This window comes from Sorex fumeus, unplaced genomic scaffold, assembly GCF_029834395.1.
Source record: "Sorex fumeus unplaced genomic scaffold, SorFum_2.1 ptg000122l, whole genome shotgun sequence".
NCBI classification, from domain to species: Eukaryota; Metazoa; Chordata; class Mammalia; order Eulipotyphla; family Soricidae; genus Sorex; species Sorex fumeus.
In genome coordinates, this window is record NW_026606179.1 from 63,049,871 (window position 1) to 63,071,631 (window position 21,761).

A 21,761-nucleotide genomic window follows, 5' to 3' on the forward strand; every position below is an offset into this window, starting at 1 on the left:
TGCCCCCTGCTGTGCTCCTCAAGGGACCAACCCCCCATGCTCCCCAAGGGACCCCCTGCTGTCCTCCCCAAGGGACCCAGCCCCCCAGTGCTTCCCAAGGGACCCCCCGCTGTGCTCCCCAAGGGACCCTGTCCCCTGCTGTGCTCCCCAAGGGACCCTGTCCCCTGCTGTGTTCCCCAAGGGACCCCCGCTGTGCTCCCTAAGGGACCCGGCCCCCCGTGCTCCCCAAGGGACTCTGTCCCCTGCTGTGCTCCCCAAGGACCCCCTGCTGTGCTCCCCAAGGACCCTCTGCTGTGCTCCCCAAGGGACCCAGCCCCCCATGCTCCCCAAGGGACCCCCGCTGTGCTCCCTAAGGGACCCGGCCCCCCATGCTCCCCAAGGGACTCTGTCCCCTGCTGTGCTCCCCAAGGGACCCTATCCCCTGCTGTGCTCCCCAAGGACCCCCTGCTGTGCTCCCCAAGGCCCCTCTGCTGTGCTCCCCAAGGGACCCCCCCCCCCGCTGTCTTCTTCAAAGGGACCTGGTTCACCCACTGTATTCCCCCAGGGACCCCCACCTACCCACTGGCTCCCCCTGGGAGTCAGGTCTGGAGAGAGCTGGGACTCTACCCTGCCAGGCCAGTGCAGGAGAGACATTGGCAGGAGTTGGTATGGGGGTCCCCAGCCTGCACACCTAAGTCTGTGTGTCCCCTCAGCTGCCAGAGGATAGGGACAGAGGAGGGGTCATGTCCATGCCAGACCCCAAAACCTAGGTGAAGGCGAGCAGGGGCGGAGCCACTGGGCAGCGAGTCCAGGTCTCTGCAGCTGAAAGGCTGCCCTGCAGGAGGTGGGGGACCCTCCATCCCGCCCCCCAGCAGGGTCAGGCAAAGCCACACGCTCCTGGGGGTGGGCTGTGCTGCACAGGGCCCCCTGCACCTCGTCACGGGAAGCCCCAGGCCTGCACCCGCGGACCGACCCCCTCTCTGCAGGGCCTGGTGCTGACCCAGCTGCAGGAGGACCAGGCCAGCTGGCTGCAGATGCTGCCGCGGGCGCCCAGCACCGCTGAAGCCAACGTGGAAATCCACAGGAAGGGTTGGTCCCTGCGGGCCCCAGCCCCAGCTCTGCGTGGAGAGGGTGGGGAACTGGGGTCCGCAGCCCAGAGACGCCCTGCCCGGACCCCGGGTGAATGCAGCCTGGCCCTTCTAGAGGGGGAGTCTGGGGGAGGGCGCCGGAGAGGGCAGGCGGCAGTTGCTGGCCAGTCTTGCTGGCCGAGGCTGCCCCCTGCAGGCCGCCACGGGAACAGCTGCCCCTCAGAAGCTGTTTTCAGTCCCTGGCTTGGAGGGAGGGTCCTGAGTGACTGGGAGTGGGCGGCGCCCTCACGACTCTCCTTACCCGCAGATGGGGCTCTGTGGTGCAGGCTGACCAGGCCGGTGCCGGCAGGCGGCCTGCTGCAAGTGTGCCTGGTGGCCGAGCCCAGCCCCCCCGTGAAGGCGCCCGCACACCCCGACATCCAGCTCCTGCCCCAGCAGGCTGGCATGGCCTCCATCCTCGCCACGGCAGTGGTCAACAGTGAGTGACCCCCGGGGACAAACGAGGCGGTCCCATGGCTGGAAGTGGGATCCCGGGGCAGGGCAGGGCCCCGAGCTGGCGTGCCCGGCCGCCCTGTGCCCCGTCTCCCGGCTGTGCCAACACAAGGGCCTGGCACACGGGCAGCCCTGGAGCCGTGACCCCCTTCACAGAAGCTGCCCATGTCAGGCCAAGCACTCAGCCTGGGCACAGGGCGGGCGAGACCGGGGCCAGTTAGGAAGTGGGGGAGGCCAGGTGGGGTCCCCAGGGGCTTCATGGCTCAGCGCTGAGGCCGAGGGCAGAGTCCCTCATTTGGGGTTTTTGTTTCTGAGCCACACCCAGTGTCTCTGCCCGGTGGGGCTCAGGGACCATGTGTGCTACCGTGGATTGGACTCGGGTCAGCCACGTGCACGGCGAGTGCCCTTCCCCTCTGTTGCTCTAGCTTCTGGTCACCCCAGCTCCTCATGGGGGTCAGCAGAGTCCAGAAGGGCCTGAGACCCCGCACTCCAGACCTGCTGCACACATCTGATTCTTGATTCCCGGGGCGGCTCACATGCTCACACTGCGCCTGGCTGTACCCTTGGGGTTTCTTTGTGCTGGTGACACTGTGGTGGGACAGGTCAGTGGGTCGACCTCGTTGTCACAGAGCCTCGGAACTGTGGGACCCCCAGCTCTGAACTGATCTTGAAGGTCAGAAACAAGACCACTGGCTGCCCACTGGCCAGGCACACGCAGGGAACAGGAGGCCCTGAGAGAGGAGGCTGCAGCACAGAGGTGGTCAGTGTCCAGGGAGGGAGGCCGCAGGGCCTGGAGCAGAGTCTGCAGGTTCCCGTGTGGTGGCCGGGGCCCAGGTGGAGATGCGGCCCAGTGGCCAGCACTGAGGAGGCCCTGCTGGGCACCATTTCAAAGTCCTGTGGGACTACAGGGACCAGCCCAGGATGAGCACCCCTGTCCAGTCCTCAGCCCAGGGCAGCTCCGTGGGCAGGGGCAGAGGTCCCAGGACAGCTGCTGGAAGCCGAGCCAAGAACCCAGGCGTCCCTGCAGCCTCCGTGCTCGCCGTTGGGCTCCCGGGCCTGGTCACTGCCACCCGCCTGACCCCCTCCTCCCTCCCTGCGCCCCGTCGCAGGAGAGGCCGTCCGCGGACTGAGACCCTCCCCCGGGTGCCCCGCTGCCCCTCTGCTGACGGGGGCGCCCTCAGGCTGTGCCGCTCCCCTTCCCCAGAGGACGTCTTCCCCTGCAAGGACTGCGGCATCTGGTACCGGAGCGAGCGGAACCTGCAGGCCCACCTCCTCTACTACTGCGCCAGCCGCCAGGGCGCCGGGACCCCCGCCGCAGCCGCCGCCGACGAGAAGCCCAAGGAGGCGTACCCCAACGAGCGCGTGTGCCCCTTCCCCCAGTGCCGCAAGAGCTGCCCGAGCGCCAGCTCCCTGGAGATCCACATGCGCAGCCACAGCGGTGAGGCCCCGCCCCCGGCCGCGCTGGCCCCGCCCGCCCCTGCCCGCGGTCCCGCCCATCCTGTCCTGGGAGCTCGGCCCCGCCCGCCCCGTCTTGGACTCGTGGCCCCGCCCTCGGCCCCGCCCAGCCCTGGGAGCTCGGCCCCGCCCACCCCCGCCCGCGGTCCCGCCCATCCTGTCCTGGGAGCTCGGCCCCGCCCACCCCCGCCCGCGGTCCCGCCCATCCTGTCCTGGGAGCTCGGCCCCGCCCGCCCCGTCTTGGGCTCGCGGCCCCGCCCATCCTGTCCTGGGAACTCGGCCCCGCCCACCCCGTCTTGGGCTCTCGGTCCCGCCCATCCTGTCCTGGGAGCTCGGCCCCGCCCGCCCCGTCTTGGGCTCTCGGCCCCGCCCACCCCGTCTTGGGCTCGCGGCCCCGCCCATCCTGTCCTGGGAGCTCGGCCCCGCCCGCCCCGTCTTGGGCTCTCGGCCCCGCCCACCCCGTCTTGGGCTCGCGGCCCCGCCCATCCTGTCCTGGGAACTCGGCCCCGCCCACCCCGTCTTGGGCTCTCGGCCCCGCCCATCCTGTCCTGGGAGCTCGGCCCCGCCCACCCGTGTCCGTGGTCCCGCCCATCCTGTCCTGGGAGCTCGGCCCCGCCCACCCCGTCTTGGGCTCGCGGCCCCGCCCTCAGCCCCGCCCAGCCCTGTCCTGGGAGCTCGGCCCCGCCCCGGGCCCCGCCCACCCCGCGTCCGCGGCCCCGCCCTCCCGGCCCGCCCAGTCCGGCCCGGGTGTGAGCGGCGGGTGGGGGCAGAGGCGTGGCCGCAGGGGCGGGGCGGGGCGGGGCAGGCCGCCGCCAGGGTCGCGGCCCCCCGCCTCACACGCCCCGCGTTGCAGGGGAGCGGCCCTTCGCCTGTCTCATCTGCCTGTCTGCCTTCACCACCAAGGCCAACTGCGAGCGGCACCTGCGGGTGCACACGGACACGCTGAGCGGTAGGCGGGCCGGGAGGGAGGGGCGGGCGGTGCTGCCGGGCGCGCCCTCCGGCCCGCGCAGTAACGCCGCGGCCGCCCGCAGGTGTGTGCCACAGCTGCGGCTTCATCTCCACCACGAGGGACATCCTCTACAGCCACCTGGTCACCAGCCACATGGTGTGCCAGCCGGGCGCCAAGGCCGACGCCTTCTCGCCGGGGCCCGCCGCGGCCACGCTGCCCCTCGGTGAGCCTGCGGGCGGGGGCGCGGGCTTGGTGCGGGCGGGGCGGCGCGCCCCGGGCCCCCGGCCCCCGGCCCCGCCGCCGCGGCCTGAGCGCCCCCACTCTCCTGCAGACGCACCGGCCACCTTCGCGCAGCACGCCGCCCTGCAGCACGGCGCCCGGGCCGCGGCCGACCGGGGCCTGGCGCCCACCCCGCCCCCGGGACCGGACGGGCAGGCGCGGGCGGAGGCCACCAACGGCGAGGCCCCCCAGAACGGGGGCGGCAGCGAGCCCCCCGTGGCTCCCCGGGCCATCAAGGTGGAAGCCGAGGAGCCGACGGCCGAGCCGGGGTCCCCGGCGCCTTCGCGGACCCCGTCCCCGCGCAGCCCGGGCGCCGCCCGGGTGAAGGCCGAGCTGCCCAGCCCCACGCCCGGCTCGAGCCCCGGGCCCGGCGAGCTGGGCCTGGCGGCCGGGACGCTCTTCCTGCCGCAGTTCGTGGTGGACGCGGGCGCGGCGCCCCCCGCCTCGGAGATCCTGGCCAAGATGTCCGAGCTGGTGCACAGCCGCCTGCAGGGCGCCGCGGGCGCGCCGGGCCTCTTCGCGGGGGCCCCCAAGGGCGCCACGTGCTTCGAGTGCGACATCACCTTCAACAACGTCAACAACTTCTACGTGCACAAGCGCCTGTACTGCTCGGGCCGCCGCGCGCCCGACGACGCGGCCCCGGCCCGCCGCGCGCGCGCGCCCCCCGCGCCCCCCGCGCCGCCGCCCGCCTCGCCGCCCGGGCCCGGCGCGCGCGACGACGACCCGGGCCGCGCGGCCACGCCCGAGCCCGACGCGGCGGCGCGGGGCAGCGAGGGCAGCCCGAGCCCGGGCAGCGGGGCGGACGAGGCGGACGCCGACCCCCGCCGGACGCTGTGCGAGGCCTGCAACATCCGCTTCAGCCGCCACGAGACCTACACGGTGCACAAGCGCTACTACTGCGCCTCGCGCCACGACCCGCCGCCGCGCCGGCCCGCGCCCCCCGGCGCCCCCGGCGCGCCCGCGCCCGCCGCGCCGCCGCTGCGCACGCGCCGCCGCCGCCGGCCCGGCGACCCGCCGGCGGCAGGCCCCGCCCCCGAGCCGCCCGCCTCGCCCCCGCCGCCCGCCGCCGACGGCCCCATCGACCTGAGCAAGCGGCCGCGGCGCCCGGCGCCCGAGCCGCTGCCCGCGCTGGCCGACTACCACGAGTGCACGGCCTGCCGCGTGAGCTTCCACAGCCTCGACGCCTACCTGGCGCACAAGAAGTTCGCCTGCCGCGCCGCGCCCGCGCGCCTGCGCGCCGGCGCCGAGGACGCGCCCGTCGCCTGCCCCTACTGCCCCCCGAACGGGCTGGTGCGCGGGGACCTGGTGGAGCACTTGCGCGCGGCGCACGGGCTGCGCGTGGCCGACGCCCGGGCCCCGTCGCCCGCCGCCGCCGCGCCCCGGGACAGCCCGCAGGCGGGGGCCGCCGAGCGCCGCGAGCCCGCGGCCCCGGACAGCAGCCCCCGGCCCGGCCCGCCCGCGTCCCCCGCGCACTCGGACAAGGGCGTGCAGACCCCCGTGCCCAACGGCGGCCACCGGTTCTGCCGCCTGTGCAACATCCGGTTCAGCAGCCTGTCCACCTTCATCGCGCACAAGAAGTACTACTGCTCGTCCCACGCGGCCGAGCACGTGAAGTGACCGCCGCGCGGCCCCGCGCCCAGCCTTGGCACTTAATAAAGGAGTTCCGTTTGCGGACGGCGGCCGCGCGGCTGCTTCTCGGGCCCCCGGCGTCCAGCGGCGCTGGGGCCGGGGCCGGGGGGGGGGGCACACGCGCGGCGTGTCCGCGCGTCTCGCGCCTGCAGGGCGGCTCCGGACCTTGCCTCTGCCTCCTCGAGCGAGACCCCTTCCCGCCCGGCCCCTGGGGGACGCCCTTGGGGCAGAGCCGTACAGCCAGGCCCCCGCCCCTGGGTGGTGCTGGACGCTGCCCCTCGCGGCTTCCTGCCCGCCGGTCTTCGCAGGGTGGATGAGCAGGAGGGCCCGCCTGACCTGTCCCGCACTCCGTCACTGCCTGAGGGTCCTGTCGAAGTGGCCGGGCACCAAGCTCCCATGCTCTCGAATAAAGTGCTGAAAAGTCCCGGGGTCAGGGCCCCGCGTGGCCAACCTGGCTTCAATCCCCAGGACCACTTAGGGCCCCCAAACTCTGCCAAAGGTGACCCTGAGCACCGGAGTAAGCCCTGACCACGGCCAGGCATGACCTAACCCCTCCCCCCCAAAAAAGGGAGCAGTCAGTGGCATGGAGCAAGCTCACCCCGCTCCGTGTGCAGCACTGCCAATGTCCCCAACAGTGCTCCTGAGCACAGAGCCAGGGGCACTGTGGGAAGGGCCATCGAGCCTCATGCCCGCCCCCACCCTGGACCCCTGGGACCTCGCTCCAGCTGCGGGCCCACAGCCTCTCCTGCCAGACAGCACTGGGGCAGCCTGTCCCCAGCAAGGACGCTGCAAGGGTCCTGAGCAGCCCCGGTCCTGCTCCTGGGCCCCAGCCCCAGCGCTGCAGAAGCGGTCTGCCCACCTCCTGCCTGTCCCTGGCCCCGTCACTACCTCCTTCTGCCCTGCGCCCTCCCCAAGTCGCCTTTGTGGCTGGGCTCCCCACCCCTCCCCGGCTCTGACCCAGGACACACAGGCTACTGCCCTCGGGGGAAGGAGGCCCCAGGTTCAGGACAGACACTTGGTGGGTGTGGGGGGGGCTGTGCCTGTCCCCCTCCGACGCTGGGCTCAGCTGCCCGGCACAGGACAGGAAGAGAGCTTGGCCTGGCAGGGCTTAGGACCACCTCGACAGAGGGGCAGGAGCAGAGGGGCCCCAGGGAAATTGCCCCTCCACAGCCCTCCCCTCTACACCAGCTCAGACAACCGCGGGAGCAGGGGCGTGGGGGGAGAGCAGTGTGGCTGCCAGGTCCACCGGTAGCTCAGAGCCCCCACGACGCGAGGGGGAACTCTGCCAGCTGTGCCCCCGCGATGCCCCGCCAGCCTGCAGCCCCCAGCATAGGACGGGGCGCATGGGGCTTCCCGCGGGACCCCACGCTGGGCCCTTCTCCAGGAACCACAGGGGCCTGCCTGGTCCCACTCTGCCCGATCGCTTACTGGGTCTGTCCAGCGCCCGGGGTCCTGCCCATAGCCACGTCATCTGCTTCCGGAGGTGGAGGCTTCACTTCGGGGAGCAGGGGGACCCCGACGTTAGAGGGTGCCCTGCAACTCTACGAGCAGGAGCCCCAGTGCGCTCAGCACTGCTGACCCCCCAGTAAAGCAGGGGCCCCTTGCAGACGGCCGGCCCTTCGTGGGGCTGGGCTGTGGGGGGGCGCTCAGCCTTAGTTTCCCCTGCCGGTGCCCATGAAGGGGGGGCGGGCGGGAGGTCAGAGGAAGTCGGGCAGCGGGAGTGGTAGGGGCTTGCACGTGCATGGGCCCGCGAGCCCGAGGGACGCGTCCGAGCCCACTGTGCCCCTGGCCCGCCCGGCGGTCCGGTGGGCCCCGGACCTGCGCGGGCCTGGCAGGCGCAGCTGCGGGCGGAGGAGCAGGTACTGCCCTCGGCCTCCGGAGCGCGGGGCTGCCGCGCCCCCCTGGTGGTGGCCGCAGGGACGGCACCCGCCCAGCCCGCCCGCCGCCCTGCGCTCCCACTGAAGCCGGCCGGGAGGGTGCCGGCCTCGAGGGCCAGTGATGGTGAGTGACCCGCGCCCCCGGCGGCATCGTCCGCCCGTGCTCGGGTGACAGCGGAGAGCACAGCCCCGCGGTGCTGGCAGACCCCGCGCGGGCTGCTGGACTCAGGAGGCCACAGCTGGTGGCGGTCAGGGACCACTCCTGAGCGCGAGATGGGGTGCCGGGGTGCCGGGAGCGACCCGGCCGCAGAGCCGCTGCCCCTGGACCCAGCGCCCGGAGGGAGCGGGGGTGGGGCGGCCTGACAGCTCTGGGCCCAACGCCTGGCAAGAGGGGGACCCCCAAGTAACAGCTCTGCGGGGGGTGGGCCCGAGGCTGGTGCCTGCGGGTGGCAGGGCCGGGTGCCCGTCCTCCTCCTGCCTGGGGACACGCCCTGTGGCCGGCCCACGGGCCCGCTCACTGGGCGTCACCGCCTCCTCGGTGGGTGCCGCGGCTCCGCGCCGTCCTGGCCTCGGGGCCCAAACCCGGGTTCCGCACGGGGCTTCGGGGGCCGACTCCGCCGCGCCGGGAGGGGGCCCGGCGGGCGCGCGCCGCGAGGCCTCGTCCACCTGCCGCCACGGGCGCGCGCGGGGCGCGGTCCCTCGCGCGGGGCCAGCGAGCGCCCCGGCCGCTCCCGCCCGGCGCGGCGCCGGCCACGTGACCGCGGCGCGCAGGCGCCCGGCGCGGCGGGCCGCAGCGCGGGCTCGGGGCTCCGCCCCGGGGCGGGGCCCGGCGGCGCCTGCGCAGAGGCGGCGCCGCGCGGAGGCCGGAAGGAGGCGGCGGGGGGCGGGGCGAGCGAGGGAAGCCCGCCGGCGCGGGCCGGCGGTCGCGGCCTGATGACGTCGCACAATGGCCGGCCCCCGCGGGTAGTGGAGCCCGTTTGTTCCGCCCGCGTCGCGCCCCTGGCCGGAGCCTGCGAGGAGCGGAAGGGCCGCGGCGCGTCTTCTCGGCGTCCCCCGAGCCCCGGAGCCGCGGCCTCGTCCCCGCCCTCGCGCTGAGGTAGGCGGCGCGGCCGGGCGGGAGCGCGAGCGTGGCGGGCGGCGGGCGGCGCTTCCCGCGGCGAGGCCGGCGCTCCCCTTCCGGCGCCGGCCGGGCCCGCGCCCCGCGCCCCGCGCCCCGCGCCCCGGGCCCGAGCGCCCGACGGCGGGGGGGCGCCCGGCAGCGGTTGGCGGGGCGCGGTGGGCCGGCCGGCGCGCCGCGGGGGCCTCGCCGGGGAGGGGCCGCACGGCCGCCCCGCTTCCGGGGTCTGGGCTCCTCGGGGTCCCGGCGCGGAGGCGGGGCCGGGGCGCCCCGGAGCCGCGCGTCCCGCCGGGCAGCAGGCGCGGGCCGCGCCCCTCCGCGGAGCCTCCCGGGCCCCGCCCGGCTCCCGCACCTGCAGCCGCGTGCGCCGGGAGGCGGGTCGGGGGCGCGGGCCCGAGCGACCTGTGGCGCCCGCCTGTCCGGAGGAGCCCGCGGGCTCGGGGCGGACGGGCACCCTGAGCTCGGCCCCCGCTCCGCCCCGGGGCCCCCGCCTGCCGGGCCGCGTGTGGTCGCCGTCCTCGCCCGGGGCCTGCCGTGCGGGCGGCCTGCTCGGTCCGTGCCCGCTGCTTGCGGAGCGCGCCTGCTCGCGGGTGCTGGGCACTGTGGGCGCCCGCCGGCAGCGACGCGGGTCCGAGGCTGTTCGGGCTCCGCCTGGCGCCGACTGGCGTCTTCGCCGTCGGCCTTTCTTGTCCGAGAGTGAGTTGAAAGATTCCGTCTCCAGCCTCGGCCCTGAGCACCAGACCCGCGGGACTGCGCGTCTGCCGCTCTCGCTAGTCCCGTGGGTCCGGGACCGGCCAGTGGGCGGCACAGCCTGGCCTCCGGGGGTCCTGGGTCTGCGCCCAGCGGCCCGCTGAAGACGACGGGGAGCTCAGGGCAGCGACGTGGATGCAGGGAGGCCCAGCCGCTTCATGGTAGCGCCCGGCGGCCAGCGCGTGGGAGAAGGTCTCGGCCCCACTGTGGCCGGGCTGTGGGGCTCAGGGTTCCTCGGAACTGCCCCCCAAACTCTGAAGCACGCTCAGGGGCCCCTGGAGGCCGGAGGGGCTTCTGCTCGCAGCCCTTGAGGGGGCAGGTGTCGCGGTCGGGGGCTGAGCGCTGGGCATCTTCTCTCTTTCAGAACGGTGGGCACCGATGGACGTGGCCGAGAGCCCCGACCGGGACCCGCGCTCACCAGAGGACGAGGAGGAGCAGCCGGCTCTGTCGGATGATGACATTCTGCGGGAGAGCGGGTCGGAGCAGGACGCGGATGGAGCCGGAGGGCGGGCTTCGGAGCTGGAGGAGGAGGAGGAGAGCCGCTCCGAGGAGGAGGAGCAGGAGCAGAGCGGGGGCCCCGGGAGCCCCCCGCGCGCGCAGGAGGGGGACCCCGGGGAGGAGGACCGCGCCAGCGACCTGAGGGACGAGGCCTCCTCGGTCACACGGGAGCTAGACGAGCACGAGCTGGACTATGACGAGGAGGTCCCCGAGGAGCCGGCGCCCGTGGTGCAGGAGGAGGAGGCCGAGGACAAGGGGGACAGTGCTCCCGGGGAGCAGGGCCCGGCCGCAGCCCCGGACACCGCTGAGCAGGAGCCTGCAGAGGCGGGGAAGGAGAAGAAGAAGGAGGACGACGATGGCGAGATCGACGATGGCGAGATTGACGTGAGTGTGGGGGCGGCCGCCCCAAGGGCTTGGGCACAGCTGGCTCCCAGCCAGACACCCCGCGCCATCCAGCAAGGGAAAGGAGTTGGGGGCCACCGCGTCGGGCCCATTGTCGGAGCGTGGAGGCCCCTAGGGGAGCGGCCCTCGCCTGCTTCCTCCAGACCCACGTGGGACTGCGAGCGTTCAGGTGTCGGTCCCTGAGCCCCGGCGCCCGTCGGCAGGGCCTTCTGCGGTGGGCAGCGGCTGAGGCGCCGCCGTGCTCCCCTCTGTGTGCTCTGGTCGCGGCCCCAGGGGCTGCCTTCCCAGGCACTGCTGTGCGTCCCGGTGGGCGGGGCGGATGCACGGACCGAGTTGGGTGTGCTGCCCGCTGTGGGCGCCAGGCCCCCGCGTGCTGCCCAGCTGCCCCAGAGCCCTCGGGCCCTCCTGCCACTTCAGGGCCCGTAGGGGGCTGCTCTGCCCTTTGAAGAGCTTTCCAGGACACTGACCCGGGTCTGGCCGTGTGGGGGGCACGGTGTAAGGGCAACAGCGAGGGGAGTGCTCAGGGCTCGGGGGTCCCGACCAGCCCGTGCCTGGGAGCTGCCACCCAGGTCGCCTGTGTCCTGCAGCGCTGGCCCCCGGAGACTCGGAGAGTTGCCTCCGCGCGGGCGCTTCCACGCTCCTCGTTCTGGAAGTGCTCGAGCCCTTGCTCCCTCTCTCCAAACGCGTGACTCTGGCGTGCGCCCAGTCACAGACGCACCCTGGGGGCGGGACTCGGTCCTCACTGAAATGGCACCAGTGTCTTGCCTTTCGTGTCCCCGCTCCCTCTGGGGGCTCTCAGCGGTGCCCAGGGAAGGCTGGGGGTCTGACCACCCCTGGAGGCTCTAGTCATTCAGGCCCTCCTGCCCGAGGAGTCCCTCCCGGGGACCCCTCCCGGCTCCTTGTCTGTGGCCCAGGCAGGAGGCCAGCGCTGAGCATGACTGGACAGTGACTTGAGTGTTCTCCGTCCCTGACCCCCCCTCGGCTTTAAATGCTGAGTCAGTGTGGCATCCTGAGGTGGCAGAGGGGGCCAGGCAAATAGTGCGGGGGGTGGGGGTCACCCAGCGCACCCTCGGCTCCAGGAACACTGAAGACCAGGAAGGAGAGGAGATCGGGTCGGGGGAGGAGACGGGGCGGGGGGAGAGGAGATGGCAGGAGAGCGTCAAGATTCTTGTCTCGGGGTCCTCCGGCCGTCCTGCTGAGCCGGGCACGGCCCCCTCGCCCCCTCTCAGCCCGTCCTCTGTTTCAGGATGACGACCTGGAGGAGGGGGAGGTGAAGGACCCCAGCGACAGGAAGGTGAGGCCTCGCCCCACCTGCCGCTTCTTCATGAAAGGTAACTGCAGGGGACCGGCTCCAGGCACAAGCGTCCCTCCTCCGGCCAGCCTCGGTCAGGCTGTGGTGCCGGCAGGAGCACGGACTCTGGCTTCTCTCTCTTCGATGACGAGCTCGGGGGGCCGCGAGCCCCCGGGAACGGGGCTGCCTGGGCAGTGCCAGGGCCACACTCTGCCTTGGAGATTCGTCCCCGGTGGCTGAGTCGCTGGGCAGAGGGGACAGGGGACAGTGTGAGGCTGTGTGCCCCGGCCCACAGGGGACAGCTGCGTGGGTGAGCCTGGGCCCCGGAGGTGGCAGGAAGCGGCTCTCCGGGCCAGCAGGTTCACGAGCGCTCCCTGTACTTCTCTTCCAGATGTTGGGCCACCGTTGTCCACTCTCCTCCCACCAATACCAAATTCCATCCCACTCAGAGGCCAGGTGACAGGTACCAGCACGCGCCCGCCGCTCTAGTGCCTCCAGGCCCTCCCCGGGACCTGGCACCTGGCTCCAGGCCGCAGGAAAGGGGGCTTGGAGGGCAGGGCGGGCTGGCCGAGGAAGGGGTGCTTGGGGGCTGGGGTGTGCTGGCGAGGGTCCGGCTGCTGTGGCTGCTGCCCAGCCCGGAGCCCGGATGGGGAGCGTGTGCGGTCACGCAGACCCCCAGCACACAGCCTGCCCGCGGCCGGGTCCCCCAGCAGAAACAACAGCCCCAGCTGGGCAGCCCCCGGAGGACGGGGAAGGTCTCAGGAGAGCTGGGACAGGCCCGGGGCGGGGGGTGCCAGGGTGGAAGCCCTGGAAGCCGGGGGCTTCTTGTCTGGGCAGCTTGGGCCCAGCTGCAGGACCCACTGGCTTAGGTGGAACACTTGGTGCGTCTTGCTGAGGCACCCTGGGGTGCTGCTCTCGGGGTCTTCGACTCCCCGCGGTCTGGGTGGCCTGTGGCCACAGGGTGGTACTTCGTGTCGTCACTGGTGGGCCGCGCTCTGTCCTGTGGCATCGAGCCAGCTGACTGGCCACTCTTCCCTGTGGGAAGCGCAAGTGCTTGGCAGAGCCTCAGGCCTGAACAGTATTATTTTGGGATCGGTCACGTGGGCTATACCTGACAGTGCTCCGGAGCGACCCTAGTGATGGCTCGGTTTTGGACCAGAAAAGAGAAGTCTGGGGCTGGAGACTAGAGCAACAGGCGGGACACCTTCCTTGCCCCGGGCTGACCCAGCGTTAATCCCCGACATCTCCTGTGGTCCCCCAAACAACCACCAGGAGTGGGCCCTGAGTTTAGAGCCAGGAGAAACCCCTGAGTATCGCTGGATGCAGCCACCCCACACCTCACACCCCCAGGGAAAGTTTTTCAGCTATTTCCTGCAGATACAAGTTAACCGTTGACTTTAACATCAAAGGATCAGGATACAAATGGACACAGTAGCAGGGGGGGAAGCCACCCCCAGTTACTTTGTTCCTCTGCCCCTCAGTCTCTCCTGCCTCTCTTCGACTGAGCATCCAGACCCCAGCTTGGCCAAACAGCCTGTTCTTTCCTCTAGCCTCCCGCTGTTCCTCTCTCCGCTCCTCGCCTCTCTCTCCTCCGCTCCTTACACACGCACACGTGCACACACACATGCACGCAGCTGTGTACACAGTCGGCATAAATGTGATGTGTCACACCTGGCTCAGGGCCAGCTGGTCCAAAGGCCTGGCCCGGTGTCATGCCGTGGGGTCCCGCTGCAGCCCCTGCCCTGTGGATGCGGCCCAAACACGAAGAGGTGTGTCTCAGCACGCACACGGGGCCAGCCTGCAGCCAGCCACCTCCCAAGCTCAGGGTCTGTCTCCCCCCAGTGTGTGTGCACGCCCCTGAAGGCGGCCGTGCTGTGGAAACCGGCTTCCACCTGTAGAGAGTGGGTGCCGGCGTCTTCCCCACCCCCTGCTGCAACTGTGGGGTGAGCCCAGAAGTGGGGTTACTGGGTCTGGGCTGTTCTGAGTCCCGGCCTGTGGTGCTGGCCTGGACACAGCTTCCTCCCCTCTGGCGCTCCCTGTCTTCACTGACTGGCGGTGACCAGGCCTTGCCGCTGTCATCTCCTTCACGGCAGTTTGGAAGCCCTGTCAGGGTCCCTTGGGCCGTATCTGTCTACTGACCCGGGCTCAGCTGGGCCTGCAGAGTGTCCAGGGCTGGCCACAGACCCTCTGGTAGTGCCCAGAGCAGCCAGCTGGCACTCAGCAGCACAGGACTTAGCTCCACGTGGCCACTGCCAGGCCGGTGGGTACGGGACCTGCGGGTACCATGTGGGCGAGGCGGCAGGATGCTCTCCAAGAGGGCCAGCAGCCATTCTGCTCTGTCACCCCCAGAGCATCGAGAGAGACTGGGACAGCAGGTGGCCAGGGACCAGGCAGTGCTCAGGGCTCTGTGTGACACGCTGTGTCCGTGAGTGAGAGCCTCGGCAGAGGCCTGGAGCCTGCAAGAGGAACGCGCTTCTGACCCCGTTGAAACGGTGGTGCCCGCGTGTGCCGTGGTGCTGGGGGCCTTGTCCCGGGGGCCGGCCAGGGGCCAGTGCTGCCTGCTTCTGGGGAGGGTCTCTGAACGTCGTGCGCCACCTCACAGCCGCTCGTGTGAGTGTGAGGCTCTCTGTCCCCACCTCCGGGCGCTGCCACACACACGTTCCTCAGCAGGGGCTTACCTGCGTGCCCGCCACTGCCCTGCACACAGCTGATCTGAGAGTCTGCTCTCAGCCCCACCGGGTGGGACCTACATGCCCGAGTCCTTGTTCCCTTATTGAGGGCATTCTTTTCTTTTCTTTTTTCTTTTCTTTCTTTCTGCGTCACACCCAGCAATGCTCAGGACTTACTCCTGGCGGTGCTCGAGGGACCGTATGGGATCCTGGGATTGGACCTGGGTTGGCTGTGTGCAAGGCAATCGCCGTTCCCGCTGGATTATTGCTCCGGACTGGGGGCATTCTTGTCACTCCAGCTGAGTCTTGGGGCACGTGGGGTCTGTGTGTCGTCCCCCCTTCCCCACAGTGACAGTTGCCCCGTCTCCCTGCACTCTGCCCTGGGTGTTGGGTTCTCGGCTCCCTCTGGGGTGCCGCAGCACTGGCTTCTGGTGCACGAGCATCTCATGGCTCTTCAAGCAGTGCTCGGTGCCGGCTGCCCAACCCCCACAGAGCAGGGGCTACCACGTAGGCTGTATCTGCTGGTTTGTCTCATACCCAGATACTCAGCGCCGCACTTGGTGGCATCCCTCATGGACACAGCAGCCCAGGGACAGTCTCCTTGACTTTCTCGTTGGTCTGGGGGCTGGGACATCAGGGGCTGTGTCTGAGTCGGGGGCCGTCCTGTGGTGGGTGCTGCCTCCTCGCAGACTCCTGCCCGGAAGCTGCCTCAGGTGGGTGGGGGAAGGAGGCCAGGGTCCCCCAGGGGGCAGCCATGACCGCCCGTCCCCCTTGCGCCTCTCAGAGCCTCAGGAAGGGGGCAGTTCTGGTGCTGCTGCCAACTGACCTCCTGCCTGCCCTGACCTCTGACCTTTACCCCCTAGGGAACTGCACCTGGGGCATGAACTGCCGGTTCATCCACCCCGGCGTCAACGACAAAGGCAACTATTCCCTCATCAGCAAGGCCGAGCCCTTCCCACCGAACGGCGCCCCGCCTCTGGGACCTCACCCGCTGATGCCCACCAACCCCTGGGTGCGTGGCCGCGGAGCCCTGGGCACGGGCGGGCCTGCCTCGGTCTCCCGCCGCGCTCTGGGTCTCACCCGCGAGCCTGTCCTGCGCCGCTTCCGTGGGACCCGCGCGCTCGCCGCTCTCTCAACTCTCCCTTCTCTTCCAATAGGGTGGGCCAGTGGTTGATGAGATTTTGCCTCCGCCCCCTCCAGAACCTCCGACAGAGAGTGCCTGGGAGCGAGGACTCCGGCATGCAAAGGAGGTAACGGCGGGGACCGCCGGGAGCCTCCGGGGAGAAATGGCGTGGACACGGCTCAGGGCTGAGTAGGGCGCGGGGGTCCCGCAGGGGGCTGCCCGCCCAGTCTGGAGCTGCAGACCGAGCCCCGCATTGGCTGCCCGCTCTGCGGGTCCCCGCCGGCCTCAGCGCTGCGTCCCCTCCTGCCCTTGGCAGGTCTTGAAAAAAGCCACAATCCGGAAGGAGCAGGAGCCGGATTTTGAGGAGAAGAGGCTCACGGTGACCATCGGGGAGGACGACCGAGGCTTCGACAAGGAGAACGAGGCTGTCCGCGACTGGGCCTGCCGGCTCTCGAGGGACACCCGCGACCCCGTGTGAGGCTCTCGGGCTTCCCTGAGGGGCCGGCCTCCCGCCCCCAAGCCCCCCACCCCCGGGTCCCCCCCCCTCCCAGCTCCGCGGGCCAGGCCGTGCCTCCCTGTGCTGCCTGCGCCCCTTGGGTCTGGCTGTGCTGGATCAGTGCGTCCCGTCTGGTCATCAGAGACGCCCGGTCCCCTCCGGGTCCCGTGTGCTCCTCCCACTCTGGCCAGGGCACGTGCTCCCACGGGCTTCGCTCGTCTGACCCGCCTTTTCCGGCTCTTGCAGGCTCGAGCCATACGCGGATCCCTATTACGACTACGAGGTGGAGCGGTTCTGGCGTGGCGGCCAGTACGAGAACTTCAGGGTGCAGTACACGGAGGCAGAGCCCTACCACACCTACCGGGTGAGCCGCGGGAGGGCCCAGGAGCGGTCGTGCCGGAACAGCCGTGTGTGCGTCCTGCCTGTCCCATCGCGAGGACCGGGGCCGTGGGCCCCGCCTCCCCCACCTCTGCGCCCCACCCCCCCATGCCTCCCTCCTGTGTTCTGTCGACCCCGCGGCCCGGACCCGACCCTCCCGCTTCTCTCTGAAGGAACGAGAGCGGGAACGCGAGCGAGACACCCGCCAGCGGGAGCGCGAGCGGGAACGGGAGCGCGAGCGGGAGCGGGAGCGGCGCCAGCGGGAGCGCGAGCGCGAGCGGGAGCGTGACCAGGAGCGGCAGCGGAGGAAGGAGGAGTGGGAGCGGGAGCGCGCCAAGCGGGACGGGAAGGACCGGCAGCACCGCGACCGCGACCGCGACAAGGAGCGGGAGAAGGAGAAGGAGAAGCCCAAGCCCCGCTCCCCACAGCCCCCCAGGTAGGCGCGGCCCCCCACGCCTCAGGAAGCCCACGTGCGCTCTGGGTGTGGCGGGGACCCTCCCCTCACACCTCCTGAGGCCCCCGCGCCGGGCCCCGGCCTGCTCAGTCCTTGCAGCCGCGTGCACTTCCGCTGTCACCGCGTGTATGTCGCTGAGCACGCAGGAACCCTGCTTTGGTCCTTAGATGAAGAAGGCCCGCAGGGACTCCTCCGTGGCAGCCAGCAGGCAGTGTCCACTCGGGGCAGGAGACTCCGTTCCACCCCGGACTTCATTCCCCCGCGGTGTCCAGAAGGGTCCCTTTGTCCAGGGCAGGGCCTGAGCTTGCTGGTGTGGCACAGAGCAGACCCCGAGCCCCGGCCCCACCGCCCGCCCCTGCTCTGCTTGCAGCCGCCAAGCAGAGCCACCAAAGAAGGAAGCCACATCCACGGGGCCACAGGTGAAGCGGGCGGACGAGTGGAAGGACCCCTGGCGCCGGTCCAAGTCTCCCAAGAAGAAGCTCGGGGTGTCGGTCTCCCCGAGCCGGGCACGGAGGCGTCGGAAAACCTCAGCCTCGTCGGCCTCCGCCTCCAACTCCTCCAGGTGAGGCCAAGCAAGGCCAGCCCGGGCTGGGGACGCCCTCGCGGGGCAGAGGCGGACACGGTCCCTGTCCCGGCCCTGCTGCAGGTCTTCGTCGAGGTCCTCATCCTACTCGGGCTCCGGCTCGTCCCGCTCCCGCTCCTCGTCCTACAGCTCCTACTCCAGCCGCTCCTCCCGCCGCAGCTCCTTCTCGGGCAGCCGCTCCAGGTGCGTGTCGGCCCGGGGCCTCTCCTGGCCGAGCCCTCCCGGCCGCTGTCCCCTCCGCGTGCTGTGGTCAGGGTGGCGTGTGTGGTGTGTGGACACAGCCTGGCTTCAGTCTCCCACGTGCGTGCTCAGCCCCCAGGCTCAGTGCGGGCGGGTTTGAGCAAAGTGATCTTTGGAAGTCGTTGTCCCTCAGACACCAGTGAAATTGGCCTGGTGGGGACTGAGGCCCGAGAGGGCCCCAAGTCACCACCCTTCCTGCCTCTTCACCTCTAGGTCCCGGTCCTTCTCCTCGTCCCCATCCCCGTCCCCAACGCCTTCCCCACACCGACCTGTCAGAACCAAGGGAGACCTGGCGCCCCCTCCCGGGAAAGCAGGGTAAGTGCCAGCCTGCAGGCCCAGGGTGCAGTGACCCCTCTCAGGGCCTGGGATGTGGGACCCACAGCCTTGCTGGCGAGTTTGGTTCCTTCCGGGAGAAATTGCCTGGGGTGCTGGAAATGGGGCTCTGTGGGCCCTGGCGTGCTGGGTTTTAGGGCTCCTGTGGGCCCTGGGGTGCTGGATTCTGAAGCTGGGTTTTGGGGTTCCCGTGGGAGTCGTAGTCCCAGCTCTGCCTCTTCTGAGGGCCCGAACCTGCATCCAGGCAAGGACGTGGCATCCTGGGGCGGACCGTGTGCTTGAGCACGTCTGCGCGTGTGGGCCCTGGGACCGCCACAAGAATGTGTGTGTGTGAGTGTCTGCATGAGTGTGTGCGTCCCCGGGGCTGGACACTGCTCTGAGGTCAGCATCTCTTCCGCCCCCTGCAGAGATAAGTCCGTGAAGAAACCAGCCCCGCCTCCAGCACCGCCGCAGGCCCCCAAAACCACCGCTCCTGCCCCAGAGCCCACCAAGCCCGGGGACCCTCGGGCAGCCCGGAGAAAGGAGCGGCAGGCCCGGAGCCCCCCGCGGAGGTGAGCACCAGAGCAGGGCGGCCACCCCTGGGCCAGGCATCACTAGCATAGTGTTGGGAGAGGCCGTGGACCCCGGAACATTCCGGGGGGGTGGGGGCAGTGGTGGGAGCCGAAGTGGGCGAGGCCGGAGCCTGGGCTGGCTAGCCGTGGCCGGGGCAGACCCACGGCCGGACGTGACGGGGCGAGCCTGTGCTGCTGTGTTGCAGGCGGACCATCAGCGGCAGCGGCAGTAGCTACAGCGGCTCCAGTTCCCGATCCAGGTCATTGTTCGTCCCTCCCTGCCCACAGCTCGCGGTGCTGGGGGGCTTCCGAACGGCAGCGCCCGCACTGCCAGGGGCTGGCTCTGGTCCCTGGCTGTCCCACCTGCATGTCCGGTGCCAGCTTGGACCCTCAGCACTGCCAGCGTCTCCGGGACCGCCAGCGGGACGCCATGTCCTCCCGGGGCTCCACAGTGGGCTCAGGGCACTGCCTGCCCTCCCACGTCCCGTCCGGGGGCCCCTTCCAGCCTGACTTCCTTCCCAGATCCTCTGGGGCCCTCACGCTCGCCTGAGGCCCAGGGGTGAGCTGGTCAGGGCCAGCCAGCGGCCCGGCAGCAACTGGAGCCGCTGTCTGCAGGTCCCTGAGTGTCAGCAGTGTGTCCTCGGCGTCCAGCGGCACGTCCAGCAGCAGCTCAGCGCATAGCGTGGACTCTGACGACATGTACGCAGACCTGGCCAGCCCCGTGTCCTCGGCCAGCTCGCGCTCCGCCACCGCAGCCCAGCCCAGGAAGGACAAAGGTACGGACGGGCCCTGCCAGGCTCTGAGCGGCCCTGCCACGGGGGGGCCTGCACCCACCCTGCACGTCTGTTGGCAGGGAAGTCTAAGAAGGAAGACGGGGCGAAGGAGGACAAGCGGAAACGGGACCCGTCCTCACAGGCGTCCAAGTCCTCGCGGCCAGGGGCCAGCAGCCGGCCCTCCCAGCAGCCCGCTGCCCCCCAGCACACACCCCCTGGGCAGCCCCAGCAAAGCGCCTTCGTGGCACACAAGGAGATCAAGTTGACGCTTCTGAATAAGGTGGGCCCGGAGCCCAGCCCGAGGGTGCTCCTGCCGAGACTGAGGCCCCGGGGACCCCTAGAAGGTGCCCAGCGCCATGGGCAGGGTGGGCCCATGGTGCTGCCCGGCTTCACGGCCCGCCCTGTTGCAGGCCACTGAGAAGGGGAGCAGGAAGCGCTACGAGACTTCGGACAAAGACAGGCAGAGCCCTCCTGCCAAGCGGGCCAACGTCTCCCCGGAGCGAGGTGAGCCGCGTCCCTGCAGGGGCCTCCCCCGTGTGTGACTGTGTCCCCCGGTCACCGGCACCCTTGCTCCCCTCACGCAGGCTCTCGGGACCGGAAGTCCAGCGGGAGACCCGGCTCCCCGAAGCCAGAGCGGCAGAGGGGCCAGAACTCCAAGGCCGCCCCGGCCCCGGCTGACAGGTGAGCGCGACTGGCGGGGGCAGGGCGGCGTGCCTCCAGGTCTCTGCGGGCTGGGCCCTGCCCTGCCAGCCGTGGGCACCCCCACCCTGGCCTAGACTGAGGGCTTCACCTGATGATGCCTTTGCCCCCAGGAAGCGTCAGCTGTCGCCTCAATCCAAGAGTTCCAGCAAAGTCACCAGCGTGCCCGGCAAAGCCTCGGAGGGCGGCACTGCGGCCGGCGGCCCCAAGGGTGGCAAGGCCAGCACGCTGTCGCGGCGCGAGGAGCTGCTGAAACAGCTCAAGGCCGTCGAGGACGCCATCGCGCGCAAGCGGGCCAAGATCCCCGGGAAGGTGTAGCCCCGCGCGGCTCGGAGCGGGTGAGCGCAGCCATCGGGATTTGCGATTAATGTCGTATTTGGCTGTGATTCTTTTTAAAAATTAAAAAAGACAAAAAAGTTTCTCAGCTGGAAAAGAAGCCCCAGGTGACGATGGTGCCGTGGCCGGCGGCCTGCAGCCCCCTCCGCTGCCGGACCCCGGGGCCTGCCCTGCTCGTGGCCTTGTCTGAGCCCCCAAGCGCTTCCCGAGCTCCTGGCAGCTCCTTTCCTCGCCGACCCAGGATCAAACGGATGTATATTCTTGACTCAAGTCTGATTGGGACACACTTCTTGTCTTTTACTTTAAGCATCAAATTGTTTTAGTTGATCTAAACAGGAAAAAATTGCAGGGGGGATCAAAGGCGGGGGACGCTGTGGGCGCCACGCCTCGTCTTTCCCTGAGGGTCTCCTAAATAAACTATTTTGATAAGCAGCTGCCTCTCTCGAGGGTGACGTGGGGGTGTGGGCGGAGGAAGGGCAGCGTCCGGACACCCACAGCTGTGGGACCCCGATGGGGATCCGCCGCCTCCCCGGCCTGCCCCGTGCACCTCCCAGCTGGGATCTGCACCCCCCGTGGGCAGGCACCACACCTCTGGCCTCCCCCAGCTCTGCTGCCGCTCACCTGCGCTCAGACACCCTGTGCCCAGCCCCTCTCTGGCCCTCCCTGAGGGAGGCGCAGACCCAGGGGCCCGGGCTGGGGGCCTTGCGCAGCCCTGGGAGGATCAGCCTGCTGCCCCTGCTCCTGCCACTCTCCCTGGGGGGCGGGTGTGTCTGAAGGGGCGGCCGCGTGTTTGCTTGGTGAGTGCTCCCTCTGCGATGGCCTCCCCGCCCCCACCTTTCCACTCTTGCTCAACCCAGGACATCTGCCCACAAGAATGAGACGCTGCCCTGTGGGGACCCCAACTCCAGCAGTTTCCCTGAGGATGGGCCATGCTGGGCCTGGGACAGCTGGGGACAGGGAGGGCCAGCACCGGGTCCCAGGGACCTCCATGGTGTGGCCCAGCCTGCCGGGCACCTGCTGAGCCACACCCACTGGTGGCCTCTGCCCTTTGCTCTTGGTGCTGAGGCGGTGGGTCCCAGCCTCCAGCGGGCCAGTGCTTGCTCTGGCCGAGGCCGGACCCCGCTGGGAGTGCGGGGAATAACCGCACATAGCCATGGGACTGGGGGCCTCCAGGGAGCCCCAATCTCAGGATCGGGGAGCGCCCAGCACTAGCACGGGCAGAGCAACCCACCTCCCCCCCGGTGCCACCAGACTCCCTCACGTCCCTCGCTCCGTCTTGAGTGACCAAACAGAACCCCCGTCTGCTGGAAACCCACCTGA

At 70.8% G+C, this 21,761-nt stretch overlaps 2 protein-coding genes across 3 annotated transcripts in view; both read left to right on the forward strand.

The window, feature by feature from the left end:
* Positions 1 to 5,917, forward strand: part of ZFPM1 (zinc finger protein, FOG family member 1) — a 30,737-nt gene extending 24,820 nt beyond the window's left edge. The window contains exons 5-10 of the mRNA XM_056136252.1: positions 966 to 1,068; positions 1,375 to 1,545; positions 2,764 to 2,997; positions 3,868 to 3,963; positions 4,046 to 4,186; positions 4,295 to 5,917. Of these exons, the coding sequence (XP_055992227.1) occupies positions 966 to 1,068; positions 1,375 to 1,545; positions 2,764 to 2,997; positions 3,868 to 3,963; positions 4,046 to 4,186; positions 4,295 to 5,859 (2,310 nt within the window). The 3' untranslated portion in view covers positions 5,860 to 5,917. The remainder of the gene's footprint in view (positions 1 to 965; positions 1,069 to 1,374; positions 1,546 to 2,763; positions 2,998 to 3,867; positions 3,964 to 4,045; positions 4,187 to 4,294) is intronic.
* A 2,707-nt stretch (positions 5,918 to 8,624) lies between these two features.
* On the forward strand, positions 8,625 to 20,836 carry ZC3H18 (zinc finger CCCH-type containing 18). 2 transcript variants are annotated; one of them, XM_056135743.1, is made up of 19 exons: positions 8,625 to 8,844; positions 9,980 to 10,497; positions 11,762 to 11,846; positions 12,198 to 12,269; positions 15,339 to 15,487; positions 15,633 to 15,725; positions 15,915 to 16,072; positions 16,341 to 16,458; positions 16,646 to 16,908; positions 17,297 to 17,488; positions 17,573 to 17,692; positions 17,963 to 18,064; positions 18,490 to 18,633; positions 18,840 to 18,893; positions 19,249 to 19,409; positions 19,487 to 19,686; positions 19,817 to 19,910; positions 19,991 to 20,087; positions 20,219 to 20,836. In XM_056135743.1, the coding sequence occupies exons 2-19, from the start codon at positions 9,994 to 9,996 to the stop codon at positions 20,421 to 20,423; spliced, it is 2,811 nt and encodes a 936-aa protein (XP_055991718.1). In that variant the 5' UTR covers positions 8,625 to 8,844; positions 9,980 to 9,993; the 3' UTR covers positions 20,424 to 20,836. The 2 variants fall into 2 exon arrangements, with proteins under 2 accessions (XP_055991718.1, XP_055991717.1); XM_056135742.1 differs by lacking the exon at positions 12,198 to 12,269 and having other exon boundaries at positions 8,626 to 8,844; positions 20,219 to 20,835.
* Positions 20,837 to 21,761: the final 925 nt, after the last annotated feature.

Excerpts from the sequence above, each read along its gene's own strand:
- ZC3H18 (XM_056135743.1), top strand. The coding sequence starts at position 9,994 with ATGGACGTGGCCGAGAGCCCCGACCGGGACCCGCGCTCACCAGAGGAC. Across the intron at positions 19,410-19,486 it reads CCAGCCCAGGAAGGACAAAG|GGAAGTCTAAGAAGGAAGAC; the intron begins GTACGGACGGGC and ends GTCTGTTGGCAG. Across the intron at positions 20,088-20,218 it reads GCCCCGGCCCCGGCTGACAG|GAAGCGTCAGCTGTCGCCTC; the intron begins GTGAGCGCGACT and ends CTTTGCCCCCAG.